Source organism: Zootoca vivipara, chromosome Z2 (assembly GCF_965207765.1).
Source record: "Zootoca vivipara chromosome Z2, rZooViv2.hap1.1, whole genome shotgun sequence".
Taxonomy (NCBI): domain Eukaryota; kingdom Metazoa; phylum Chordata; class Lepidosauria; order Squamata; family Lacertidae; genus Zootoca; species Zootoca vivipara.
The window spans coordinates 36,961,844-36,976,264 of record NC_142585.1 but is presented as its reverse complement, the minus strand read 5'-3'; the positions used below and the strand labels follow the sequence as shown (position 1 = coordinate 36,976,264).

Below are 14,421 nucleotides of genomic sequence, written 5' to 3'. Positions count from 1 at the left end.
TCCCCATGGCACTTATCAAAAGATAAAAAGGCTTTATCTTGGGAATTAGCTATTCCCACCGCCAAAACTGTTTTGATCCCTGGGAAGTAGCATTGTGGCTACTTCTCATTATTGCCTCTCAAGTAACTGTGTCCTCATTAACACGCAGCTAACAATGTCAATGCCGGGCTCCCAGCTCCCGATGGCCCGTTACGGTTCTGGCCAACAGCCCCTGATATTGCCACAGTCCATCCAGCTCCCCCAAGGCCAGAACCTGTCTGTTGGAGCTCCTCGCAGAATTCTCTCGCCTGGCTCTCAGCCGCCTGTCCTTGCTTCGAGCAGGGAGGTAAGGACCCACAGGGTGTGTATATATGTTAATTGACTTTTTAAAACAACTTATTTCTATTATTAACATACTTTTTCAAATTCACAACCTCGAGGCTACACTACTGTAATGCACCCTGCATGGAGTTGCCCTTGAACTCATTCCAGAAGCTTCAAGCAATTCATATGGCATCTCGTCTCCTGACAGATTTAAGAGTGTGGCGAGCATGTGAACAAGATCTGCATTGGCTTCCCATTACCTTGCAGTTGTCATTTGCCAAGCAACTTGGGTTTTCTTACTTATCTCAAAGGTTGGAGGGGGGGTGTCCATAGTTAATAGAGAAAGATGACAGAGAGAGAGAGAGAGAGAGAGAGAGAGAGAGAGAGAGAGAGAGAGAGAGAGAGAGAGAGAGAGAGAGAGAGAGGAAACAGGTTTATAAAGTCATGAATGAATGATCTGGAGATGAACTCGAGGTCATCCAGAGTTTGTTTGGCAGTAGATTCTGGACAGACAGTAGGAAGTACCTTGCCACACAATGTATTCCTAACATGTAGAGATTATTCCTCCACAATGTGGTAAGGAGATTAGACAAAGTCATGGAAGAGAATTGGTCTGTAATTGTGACTGTCGGGTCCCCTCTGCACTGTACATTTAAGGCATGTCTTGCCTTTTCTTCGCTCCAAGTATCTTGGGAGGTTTAGTTTGTTAAGTGAACTGAGAGTTCTTAGAATACACCCCCAATTCCCCTCCACAAAGCTACAGTTCCTAGAGTTCCCTGCAAAGAGGAATTGACTGTTAAACCACTCTGGGAATTGTAGCTCTGAGAAGAGAACCAGGAGTCTCCTAACAGCTCTCAACACCCTTAACAAAGTACACCTCCCAGGATTCTTTGGTCTGTGGGGAGCCATGACTGTTGAACATGGCATGATAACTGCTTTAAATGTATAGTGCAGCTGGGGCCTATGGTTTGGGATAATGTCTGAAACTGAGCCAGAATCTCTTTCCCATCCTCAAGATGGTGAAGTATTTATGTGAAAAGGAAATAACCCTGCATCCTGTTCCTTTCTCCTTCCAGTCCTCGCATGTAGAAATGAAAGGATTCCACTTTGCAGATGCAAAACAGAATGCTCCCACAGCAGGGTCTATTCCATCGCCTCACACATACAGGTGAAATACAGTTTTGATTGCTGCAGGTTTATTTCTGTTGAGTGGGATGGAGAGAGAGCAGGGCAAGGGAAAAGTCCTCCCCCCCACCCTTTTTTTCATGTATAAATGCCTAAGAAATTTGTTAATTTAATTCTAATCTTAAGAAATTTATATGTTAAACAAAGTTTATTTAGGGGGTTCTGTCCAGTGTTAGTCCTACTCAAATTTCAGTCAATCCACTGAAATTGATGGGCATGCCTAACCTTAATTTCATTGGGTCTACTCCGAGTTACATTTAGTGAGATACAGTTAGCTTAATCAGGTTTTATTTTAATGATCTCCTAAAAAGGTGCCCCGATTTTCTCATTTGCAGATTTTTTACATTTTATTATTTCTAATACAGTCATAAAATCTGCAGAGGGGAAGTGTAACCTTAAAAAGACATCCCCGCCATTTTTGCTTACAGAAGGGAAAGACTGTGGGTAAATAATATTCCACCTGCTTTGCATGCGGAAGGTCCCAGATTCAATCCCCAGCATCTTCAGTGTGAAAGATTCCATTTCTGAAACCATTTTCCCTGTCCCGCTGTCAACAATTACAGTTGCTTGCATTTTAATTAGCTGTATAAATAGCTGTGGGTATTGATAGCATTATTTGACTAAGGATCCTAGCTCAGGGGCAGAGCATCTGCTTTGCATGCAGAAGGTTCCTGGTTCAGTTCCTAAAGGCATCTCCAGGTAAGGATGGCAGGTAGACTCGCTGTCTGAAAACCACCGCCTTTCAGTGTAGATAGTATTGAGCTAGGTAGACTAGTGTTCTGATGCTGCACAAGGCAGCTTGCCTTTCCTCTTACCTGGATGGGGATGCTTCTTGCACATTTACTTTGGGTAGCACAGGGATGGAGAAGCTGTGTGGTTGGACTGCAACTCCCATCAGCCCCAGCCAAGCACAGAGAGTGGTCTCAGATGGTGGAAGTTGTAGTCCAGCAACATCTGGATGGTCACAGGTTCCCCACACCTGATCTAAAAAGCTTGCTTCAAATCCATTGGGTTGGATCCAGGCTAAGACCCCATTGGCAGTATATACCGTATGTAAAACAGTATGATACCACTTTGAAAAGGCATGGCTTCCCTCCCAAAGAATCCTGGGAGCTGTAGTTTTTTAAGGGTCCTGAGAGTTGTGAGGAGACCCCCTATTTCCTTCTCAGAGTTACAGTTCCTAGAGTGGTTGGACAGTCCTTCCCAAGGGAGTCTTGGAATTGTAGCTCTGTGAGTGGAGTAGGACTCTCCTAACCATTCTCAGCACCCTTAGGAAGTTATATTTCCCAGCATTCTTTATGAGGAAGCCATGGCTTTTTGAGTGATATAATTCTGCTTTAAATGTAGAGCGCAAATTGGCCTAAGTTAGTTAAATGGGAGAAGTTAGTCATGACTCAAATTCCATTGATTTCAGTGAGGAACTAAATGCTCAGATCCAGCCAGTTCCCCCCCCCCCCAATTCATATTTATGAAGATGTAATTGATCATGCAGTTGACTAAAACGCCTATAATTAATTGTTTTAATTAATTAATTAATTGGCAGCCTTCATTTAAGACCATCTTGCAATCTTTAGAGATCTAGGTTGATTAAGTGCTGGGATAACTAAATAATAATAATAAGACAATGGTTTCTACATACTTGGTTGACTCTTTAGAAGTGTAGAAATTTGCAAATTAAGAGTTAGAGCAAGCAAACCCAACAAATGCCAGCCAGCTTCCCAGACTTCAAGAGTGTTAGTGTAAGAGATGGAGAGGGGGGAAACTGTGAGTAATGCTGCAGTGTAGAGCCTGAGGCACTCCAGATGTTGTTGGACTTCATAATCCCTTGCCTGCTTGAACTTGGTTGGTTAGGGTTGCCCCCTACACTTGATGTAAAAGAGCCAGTCGGGCTGAGCTGGTTCTCATTTCACCATGGTTTAGTACCACATGCATGAGCGGGAATGAGCCTAAGTGAACTTAGGCTCAGTTGCTCTCTCCTCCTCCCGTGTGTCCAGGAGAAAGCTTTCTGCTCTTTGTAGTTTGTTTCCATGAATTTTGGGTTGTCCTTGCATAGAGACCACAGACTGTGATTTAAAACAACCCTAGTCAGGTTCTCAACAAGCCAGCTTCAACCCATGGTTTGTGAAGCTGGTCTGCTCAGTAAACCGGAATTTGGGTGGTATCCCGTGCTGGTTCTACTCAGAGTAGACCTACTGAAGTTAATAAACATGATTAACTTGGGTTCATTAATTATAATGGGTCTACCGTGAGTAGGGCTTAGTTGAAAGCAACCCTTGGTTTTTAAGCCACAAGGTATACTTCATACCTAAGAACACTCAGGCTCATGCATAGCAGAGTGCTAAATCAGAGGTGGGGGCCACATTTCCTCATGGGCAGCCTTCTAGGAGCCAGATGCGGAAGTGGGCTGGGCAAAGGAAATGACTCCATCAGGGCCCATATTTTATTCTCAAAGAAATTTCAATGGCTACTGTTAATAGGCTGAACGAGGGCAATCCTCTTGGGGTCTGGGAATTCCTGCTTGCATCCAATGTTAGTCCTACTCAGAATAGACCCATTGTAATTGATGGACATGACTAACATTACATTGATTTCAGTAGACCTACTCCTGAGTACTTATGGATCACCTTCAGGGAGCCACATACTGGTGGTAGTCAGGGCCTGAGACAAAAGGGAGCAGAACAATGAATATAAATACTGCTTTTCTACAGTTCACTAATTTCTGCATGCACAAACACCTCTCTGTCCTCCATCCAAACAAGCAAAGGCACAATCTCAGTTCAAGGGACACATTCCAGCCAGGCAAAAAGACTCAAGGGGGGTGCAGGGCAAGGCCACTGAGAAGGTGTGGCCTGGAGAAAGTCCTGAGAGCCATTTGGCCTCTGAGATTCATTATCCAACCCCAATGTCACATTTTCTAGGAATTTTACTCAGTAATGTTATGCCAACCTCTTGAGTTGCTTAGGGCATTTGCATAACTGAAGCCACATTCGCAGCTTACATATAAAGCATTATGATACCACTTTAAACATCATGGCTTCCCCAAAAGAATTATGAGAGTTTGTTAAGGGTGCTGAAAGTTGTTAAGAGACAATTCTCCTCACAAAGCTACTATTCCCAAAGTGGTTGGGCACTCAATCTCTATTCCCAGGGAACTCTGAGAATTGTAGCTCTGTGAGGGGAATGAAGGGGAAGGTATCATAAAGACTATAAGGTAAGGTAAAGGGACCCCTGACCATTAGGTCCAGTCGTGACCACTATAAGCACCTTTAATAAATAGCTCTCCTGAATCATTGGGGGAAAGCTGTGACTTTGTATCATTGCACTTTGAATGTATGGTGTGGATGAGAGACACAGCCTCCTTCCTTGCCTCTTTTGGGCTGTTTATTTGTGTTTCATTCCTGCACTTTGTTTGTCTGTGGGATGCGTTACATAAAATTAAGGGTCTTGACTCTCTGAGGCACTGGATTTGCGCAGTTCCGGCAGCCGGCATTTGATTTGATTTTTGTTTTGTTTTGTGGTGGAATTTTGGCATTTCAGCAGAGAAAGGATCGTTGGTGAGCATTGTGCTGGACATGTCGGGGCTCCAGAAGTGTGGGGAGGTAGGTAAAATGAAACAGGACTCGTGGTGGGGGGAACATGCCCCTGACTCCTGGCAAACACTTGAACATATGTGAGGTGGATAAAAAAATAATAATTGTGGAGTCCACAGGCAACCCTCTTTTAATTGTGATTGCCCCCTCCGGGGCCTGCCTGCTGAGCTCGTTCTTGATTTTTGAGATGGTGATTCCCTCTGTCGTTGCTTGCTCTGTCTTAACCTTTGTGTGTGTGTATGTGTCTGTCTGTGTGTGTGTGTGTGTTTTCTTTTCGCCCCCTGCAGGCCTAATTCTGCCAGCCCCAGTGGGAAGCCCTCTGGACAGGCCGTCAATATGAACTCTCTGCAGGGGCATTACCTCCAGCAGGTAAGGATAAAGGCAAAAGCTCCCTTGTACGTAGTCCTCACAAAAATTGCTGCCACATTCCTCTTCACAATGGCTGCCAGGCCAAGGGGTGAGCAATGAGGCGAGGGCAGGTGGGACGTAAGGCAAGTAGCAGAAACAGGTGGCTTGAGAATGGCTCTCTGCTGTCACCTGGTTTTCTGGGCCAGGAGGATTCTGGGAAAGGCCTACTCTTGCCTCTTTTCTCCTGGAACTTGGATGAGGCTCGGGTTACATCCAAAGCAAATGCATTTAAAGCAAATGACTTCCCCAGATGAATCCTGGGAACTATTGTTTGTTAAGGGTGCTGGGAATTGTAGCTTTACTGCCGTCACCAGGATTGTGGGGAGGAAGCTATGTTCTTTCAATGTGTGTTCTGTGTATGTTGTTGATATGACTTTCACAGGGTTCCTGATGGAAGGCTACAACACCTGAAAACCCTTCTGCTGCAGACGTTATTCTGGGTCCCATGGCATCCCAGAACTTCATTCCACCCCTGAAGCTGCCCATTTAGGGGGTACCAGCAGCCATAGTTTCCACCTGCTGTTCTTGCTGGTGCTGTGGGGGCACTTTCTGTCAGTGGGCTCCCCCACTTGGCAGCAGGGCTTCCCACTCCTTGCAGAGACACCTGCACACCTGTCCACTGAGGTCCAGTGTGATGTGGTGGTTAGAGTGTTGGGCTAGGAGTTGGGAGACCAGAGTTCAAATCCCTGCCTCAACCATGAAGCTCACTGGGTAGCCTTGGGTCATTCACTGCCTGTCAACCTAATTTACCCCTAATCTACCCTCCCAGGCTGTGTGTGTGGGGATTAAATGAGGAAGGGGGGGAGAACCATGTAACTACCTTGAACTTGGAGGAAAAAGAGAGATATACCTGAAGTTGTTATTATTAGTAGTAATAATATCCTTCAGCTCAGTGGATTGAAGGTTAGGAGCACTCTGCCCCAAATAATCTGAATAAACGAATAATTCTGTGAGTGGGCATTTCCATGCTGGGCACAGAGAAGGGTGTTTCTCCCCCCCTTTGTGGCTCTCAGGCTACTAGCCTCTTAGTATGTGAGTATTAAAAAAATTAAAAAAGCCAGACTTACTTGCAAGGCTGATTTAATCCGCATCACTATATTCTAAGCAAATGTTTTCATTGCAGGGGCTTGGAGAGTCTCAGTGCACCAAGTGCGCTCGCAGGTCAAGCATGATCTTCCTTCCTTTGTTTTCATATTCTCCCTCCCTCTCTCACTCATATATCCCAGCAGGCAAAACAGCGACTGGACGAAAGCAAAGGCAGCCTTGGAGTGGTGAAACTTCCAGAGCCCCCTTCTGCCAATCTGATTAAACCGGTGCGCACGGGAGCCATCAAGCCTCAGACGGTCAAAGTGGAGGAGAGCAAGGCCTAAGCAACTATGCCACCAACCCACCCTCTTCCCCAGCCCCGGGATGCCAGTCAGCTTTGTTATACTCCACACACACCATAGAAAGAGAGAGTGAGAAGGCTCTGCAAATCACTCCACCTTTTCCACCCTGGCCACCAGCTGTGCTGAGACTCCTTGCCACCCTCCCCGGCTTTACTGCAACTTATCTGTCAAACTGCCTGAAGCGTTGGTCTCGTCAGAGTCCTCCTCCCAACAAAGCAGTTCTTTGAGCCGTGGATTTTGATGTGGACCTGCTTGCTTTCAAATGACATGACAACAACAAAAGGCAACCATTCCTGCTGTACCGCTGCTGCTGCTGCCCCCCCCCCCCCGAAAATGACTTGAGTGGCTCTGGTGGCTTTTGTTCTTTCCTTTTCCTTGCTCCCACTTGCAAATAGCAGTGACCCCGCTTTTGGGGTGGGGGTGGGGGTGGAGCCCACCCTTCTCCTCTTGTGTCAGCTGAGCGGTAATGAGATCAGGAGTGTGCTGGATATTATTTTATTTTTAATAACAAACAAAAAACAGGCCTCCCAAGGTTTTTGAAGCAAAACAGGATGATGTGTCTTTTATAGCAGGACATTTCTAAGTTCGCTTACATTTCCTTCTCTTCTTGTCTTCTACTCTTTGCCTTCTGAAAAATGGCACACACACACCCCAAATCAAAATCATGTTCCTGGGTGGTCCCCACTTTGGGCAGAGGGGATGTATGGAAAACAGTTCCTGTGTGATATGTTGAGCTTTCTACGCTCCTTTTAAATTGAGGCTGTGTCAATGTTTACCCTTATTTGTTTATTTCATAAAATTTATATACCTCTTGATTGTAGAAAATCCTTAAAGTTGTTTATAAACGGTAAGAAAAACCCCAACAACAATAAAATTGAGGCAAAATTACAATAAATAAAATGCTCAAACATAATAAAATTACCTCAACTTTCTGAGCATCAGGGTAGGCTTGTCTAAATGCGAATGTTTTTAGCAGGTGCCAAAAAGAGTAGAGTGAAGGCGCCTGCTTCATCTCAATAGGCAGGGATTAGCCCTCGGCTCTTAAAATCCTTTCAAGTAAAATATAGGATAGATCATGTGTGGGGAATCCTTTTGGCCCTCCAGATGTTGTTGAACGACGGTTCCCATAATCATCGCTAGCCATTGGCCATGCTTTCCGGGGTTGATGGTAGTTGTCGTTCAGGAACATTTCTAAGATCAAAGGTTCCCCACACCTGGGATAGGTAAAGGCATTTGACGGCTTAGGACATGCTTCCTTCCCTCCCTCCACCCTTGAGTTTCCTTTGTTACACTAGAAGCAGAGCTTGCTTTAAAAGTAAAAACCATTACGAAAGGCATTTATAGTAGGTCTAGTAGCTGCTCCAGTTGGTGCCTCTTCTCCTGCCTGCCCCCTGCAGTGTAAAAAGAACAAGAAAACCAGTGTTTATTCCATGAGATCTACCCTGATTGGTCGTCATCTGTGTGGAGTTGGGGTGTTTTTGTTTCTATTTAAAAACAAAAATTCTGGAAGCAATTAGATTTGCAGCAAGGGGGTCTCCTCAAGATTCTACACAAGGAAGTTGTTGCCTTGCTGGGATCTGAGTTAGTTGAGAGCCATTGGGTTGATTCCAGTTGTCAGCAGTTTTCAGTTAGACCTCGTGAAATTGATGGACTTGACCAGGCACCCCCCAGCTTCGGCCCTCCAGATGTTTTGGACTACAATTCCTGTCATCCCTGACCACTGGTCCTGTTAGCATGGGAGTTGTAGGCCAAAACATCTGGAGACTCGCAGTTTGGGGATGCCTGGACTTGACTAACTTAGGCACGCTAATTTCAGTAGATTTGTTTCTGATTAGAACTTTGTTCAATACCACCCAGTGGACTTCTTTTGGTAGCTGAGATGCATGTCCACTACTGAAGCAAAATGGTAGAAGCCTCCTTCTGCACAGCACACTACAGCAGATCAAAGGCTTGATTCCTTACGAATGAAAGGAATCGCTGTGTGCGGGAGAGTTTTATTTCCTTCCCCTTTCCTTCTCCCCTCTCATATCCACACAAACACACACCCTTTTGCAAATAATTACTTTTAGAGCACTCAGTGACTCTAGTCTCTACCAGACATAACCTCTTCATAACTTGCAGAGCAGCCATGGATTATACTGGATCCCATTTTCATGTCTGGTTTTGTGTTTTTAAAAGATGGTAGAGGTCTCAAGTGGACTAATTGCTTCCACTTGTTTCCTGTTTAGATTTGTCTTGTTAAAAACACAAGAGTGGAGAAGGAAAATTATCTTTCTTTTGTAGACACTAACTTGAAAATTTGTCCTAACGGCCTTTTTCTGCTGCTGGTGGTTCTGCTGGTGCTTCCAAAGACAAATGTTTTGAACAAAGAATGTATTTAAGAAGGATTTGTGAGAGGTGGTGGGGAGAGGATTTGCAAAGTTTGGAACACCCTCCTGGATTTCTTTTTTCAAAAGAGTTTTTAATTTCTTAAGCTTGGTAAAAACCGTGGCATTTATAGGGCAGCTTTCATTCTGACTTCTAAGCTTCTTTTAACTCAGCCATAGCAATGTTTCCTCTTCACCGTTTTGTGTGTGTCTGTGTGTTTGTTTTTCTTCATAGAAAACCGTGGAAGGGGCTTGAGATAGATGGTGCTTTTAAATAAATTTATAAAATTGCCATTCCTGGGGAGCAGGAGGGTTATTTCTTGGGCTTCTAGCTTTGATGGCAGAGCTGCACCCAATGCTTCTAGTATCTTAGAGTGATTTGAAGTTTAGTAATATTGGAGTTGCAGGAGTTCTTTCCTCACCCCCTGAATCTCACCCTGTCCCCATCCCACCTTTTCAAAGACGGTGACATTAATATTTCCAGAATAATCTTGCTCTTTTTCTTCTTCTGCATGATGCCTCTGCTACTTTGAAATATCATGAGCAATTATAAAAATGCTTCCTTGGATTTTTTTAGGGGGCGGGCGGGCTGTGACCGATTTTAAATTTCAACAAACTCAAATCCTGCTCTCACCAGCATATTGCTTTACACCTTTAGCGCTCTTGTGATGCCCTTTTAATTTTATTTTAAAGAAGACACAAACCTTGTTTTTTCTTTTGTATATGACTTTCAGGTGGTCCTTCTGCAAATCGCACAGCCGGGGGGGGGGGGGGGGAAGGTGGCATTGGTGGAGCTTGAGTTTATTGCTAGATGCAAAATATTACAGAAACTCCTGGTGTAAATTTAATCAGAAATACAGTACTTACTATTGAGAGGGGCGGTGGGGGAAGTCACCCTCTTTTAACAAGACAAAACACTAGAATTTATTTATACGTATTTGATGTTGTAGTCTAGGTGAAAAAAGAAAGAAGTAAATGTTTCACTGCTCTATTTATATATTATGTCTGAATTTACTCTGTGAAGGAGAGGCCAAGAAGCAACCTCTTACTTTTCATTGCCTCTTTTGGGGGACAGGCAGGTTTAATTTGCATTATTACTCTTACCTGCAGCTCACAGGACTTGTTTTTCACATGGAAAGCTGTCCCCTTACACCTTTGTTTTCCAAAAATGCAAATGATGTCCCTTCTTTGCCACGTCTTCTTGTTTTTCTTCCACTTTAGAAAAAGATAAAACTATGTGTTTTTTTACAGTACCAGTTGGGGATCAATAATAAGAAGTTGAAATTTGTCTCTTTGATTCTTTCAGTTCTACGTTCTTCAGCTGAGGGTGGGATAATAACAATTTGGAAAGAGGTAGCAGATTCATAAAACCTCTCTGGCCTTCTGCTTCCCTCCTTGTATTTTTGTGCAGCTACTTTGTCAGTTCTGGTGATAGTGCTGGCAGATGACCCATGGAAATAAACCAGTTGTAGATGAGAGATCCTCTGTGAGCGGGCTCCTCTTCCACAAACTGGGTAATTTTTGCGGCCATTCAATGGAAGAGGAGACTGGACCTTGCCTCAGTCTCCCCTATCACCGGAACCGATTGTGCATGCATCCTCTACTTCTGGAAGATGTTTCACTCAGAGACAGGATTGTCTTGCTCCTGAGGCTGATGCAGAAGGGGCAGCCATGCTCTAAGCCCAATGGCAGCTGATGCAGCACTGTGTTTTCCAACCAGCTGGCATAGCTGCAGGCTTTATTAAGGCTATGGTCACATGTAAATAGTGTTCGATTCTACGCCTCCACTGCTTTGTGCAGTGGTTCCCTTCTCCTGAAAAACCCTCTTGTGAGTTCTTAGCTACTTTTCACGCCACGGTTTGTGGCCAGTTGTGGAGCAGATAAAAGGCTGCAGTATATCCCTCTAAAATTAAAGGTGAAGTTGCACAGGTGCAAGTGAAGCAGTCCTTAAATTGAATAATCCGTGACTAGCTCCTGCGCAGCATGAGAACAGCAGCCATGCAATTCTTTGCCTGCTGAATTTCATTCATGTTTGTGGCCCTGCCTACTCATTGTGTTAAAGCAGACCTCCCTCTGCCCTTCTTGAAAGACTGCACCAAACTGGTGTAATTCCCACCCCCACCCCCTTTGCTATACTTTTAAAAGAATAGATTTGCAGTTCAGCTGTTGCCTCCTTTTTCTTTGTTTTAAATTGGCAGCTGCACCCCCCACTTCAGGCAAGGACCCCTTACATCTCGTTTGAGTTGCATGCAGGGTGGTGGTGGTGGTGGTGATGATGGTTAGCCTCTGATTTTATGCAAAGATGCAACTCCCTTTCCATTGGGAGTGTGGATGGATAAACAAGATCATGAGATGAAGCAGAATCGTCTTAATGTGTTCATCAAATGAGATGAACAAATCATTTTCAAGCAGTGGAACTGCTAGGTGTGGGAAGAATGAAACTGGTCTGGGTCCTATTTTAGGATATAGTATGCTTGTAACTTAAGACCTACTTGTGTCCAGTGGTTTTTTCTACAAGATGTAACCATCTGAATAGTTATGTGGGAATTGCAATAGCAGTGTGGTACTCGCTTTGGCATGTTGAGACATTTCTTAAGCAGCAAGTTCCCCACCCACCCCATGCCCCTCGTCCTGTATAAATTGCATTTGTCGTTTCTGAAAGAGGGTATTGTACTCCTTTTAACCTCACAAACTGTACAGTAAAACTCTTTTTTTCTTTTTTGGGCCTTTCCTTCTATTTGTCTTTTCATGTAGACCATATATTTGAAATGACAACTGACAACTTAAAATATCTTTTAATGTTCGACGTGGTTTTTTTTTTCTTTAAAAAAAACAAAAAACCCAAACCTTTCTGGGACAAGTTTTTAACATGGACTGGATGTCTCTGATGACAGAAATCGCCAGGCTGGTGGCAGCAACGAGCTCTCTCTTTCCTCTTCTTGATTTCAGTTCCTATGGTTTCTCCTTTCAAATATGTGATTGTATTAGCTCTTTCCATATGAAAGAATTCTCCTTATTTAAATAAAACAAAAAACAAAAAAAATGGTTCGCTTGTCAGCATTGGCACATGCTCATGGTTAACAGGTGGGTCAGACCGCATGAACCCTGCTGTGTCAGACAGACCAAAGGTAAATTTTACAAGAACACAGAAGCCTGCTTGATTAGGCCAATGGCCCATCTAATCCATCACTTGGTTCTCGTAGAGGTCAACCAGATGTCTGTGGGAAACTCAGAAGCAGCACCCAAGCTAAAGAGCACTCTTCGGTGGTTTCCAGCAACTGGTATTCGCGAGCATTACTGCCTTCCAATCATGGAGGCAGGGCATGTAGGTTTTGATAGCCCTCTGCATGAATTTCTCCATTCCTCTTTTCAAAGCCATCCTGGTTGGTGGTCATTACTGCCTCCTGTTCGAGTTAACTAGAATCATAGATTTGTGGAGTTGGAAGGGACCCTGATGATCATCTAGTCCAACCCCCCCACAATGTAGGTGTTTGTTCCCAGGTAGGATTTTTTAAAAGATGCAACCAGCAAGGCACCTAGCTAGGCACCCTGTTTAATCTCTACTGCAGCAAAGGACAGCCCCATAGAATGAGTCTAATAGGACAGAGACAGTCTCTGAACAGAGAACCCCAGTCCTTTTCTATAAACAGAAAAAATTGAATTACATTCTTTTGCTGTTTACATTTCTTTGTTCTCTGCTCGTGCTTGCATAGACCTGATTTCGTCATTTGCAGTCTGCACGTGCTCAGTGCCCTACTTTCTTGATTCAAACTATGTTGCAGTATGAGGCTGCACATCATAAGGTAAAGGTAAAGGGACCCCTGACCATTAGGTCCAGTCGTGACCTACTCTGGGGTTGCAGCGCTCATCTTGCGTTATTGGCCGAGGGAGCCGGCGTACAGCTTCCAGGTCATGTGGCCAGCATGACAAACCCGCTTCTGGCGAACCAGAGCAGCGCACGGAAACGCCGTTTACCTTCCCGCCAAAGCGGTACACTCGTACACATCACTAATCTAACCGTCAAGCTCTCACAAACAGCAGCAGGCATTTTGCACTCCCTATTTTGCTTTAAAATGCTTACATAGTACGGTAGAACTGTAGAGTTGAAAGGGACCTCAAGGGCCGTCGAGTCCAACTCCCCAGTAATGGAAGAATCTCAGCATCCTCCACAGGCTTTTCCCTACATCTGGTGGGTTGAACATCATAAGAGCCTTCAGGTCCAGACCATAAAGCCCTGTATCCTGTTCTCACAGGCCAACCAGATCAAGATCGGAGTACAAGAGCACTCCCATTCTACAATTTCAGGCAACTGGTATCAGAAGCGTTACTGCCTCAGGAGTGGAAACAGCTGCCCTGGGCAATACCAAATTTTGGGGCACCCCTCCCTCTTCCCTTCTGGATCATGGTTGCGACGCCCCCTGCAGCGCTCCCAAACCGGTCACACTCCCTAAATCCTCATCTTCCGAAGAGTAAACACACTGAAATTTATGGACATGACAAACTCAACGTTTTCTAAATGTCAGTGGTTCTGCGCTTGAGAAGAATTTCATTGGGGATACAGTTCTTAAGTTGGGTTTATTTTGAGCCCCTCTGAAATCAATGGGATAGTGTTATGACTAATTTGTCCCACTGATTGCCACGGGATCTAAATACAAGCAGCAGCCGTTTAAGCAAACTTTGGGGAATCTGACCCCAATGTTTACAGGTGAGATCCATGCCATACATATAAAGAGCATGAATCCTCACCCTCTGGAGGATCATGGGAACTGTAAAGGCAAAGGTACTCCTGACTATTAGGTCCAGCCGCGGACGACACGAGTTGTGGTGCTCATCTCGCTTTACTGGCAGAGGGAGCCGGCGTTTGTCCGCAGACAGCTTCCGGGTTATGGGGCTAGCATGACTAAGCTGCTTCTGGTGAACCAGACGGAGCGGTACCTATTTATCTACTTGCACTTTGACGTGCTTTCGAACTGCTAGGTTGGCAGGAGCTGGGACCGTCGCAGGGATTCGAACTACTGACCTTCCGATTGGCAAGCCCTAGGCTCTGGTTTAGACTACAGCGCCACCCGCCTCCCTCATTGGAACTGTAGTTCCTCTCTAATGGAGCAACGATTCCCACCTATAGGTGAAACTCGGAAAATCAGAATATCGTCAAAGTGCATTTATTTCAGTAATGCAACT

General features: G+C 44.7%; 1 protein-coding gene across 25 annotated transcripts in view; it reads left to right on the top strand.

Moving 5' to 3' along the window:
- The window catches only part of PRRC2B (proline rich coiled-coil 2B), a 63,910-nt gene extending 56,709 nt beyond the window's left edge, over window positions 1-7,201 (top strand). For 4 of the 25 annotated variants that reach the window (XM_035112643.3, XM_088664813.1, XM_035112641.3 and 1 more), the window contains 4 exons: window positions 149-325; window positions 1,380-1,471; window positions 5,366-5,447; window positions 6,716-7,201. In XM_035112643.3, the coding sequence (XP_034968534.2) occupies window positions 149-325; window positions 1,380-1,471; window positions 5,366-5,447; window positions 6,716-6,856 (492 nt within the window). In that variant the 3' untranslated portion in view covers window positions 6,857-7,201. Of the gene's footprint in view, window positions 1-148; window positions 341-1,379; window positions 1,472-5,025; window positions 5,088-5,365; window positions 5,448-6,712 lie in introns of all 25 variants that reach the window. The other 21 variants (XM_035112637.3, XM_035112633.3, XM_035112636.3 and 18 more) reach the window with 9 other exon arrangements.
- Window positions 7,202-14,421: the final 7,220 nt, after the last annotated feature.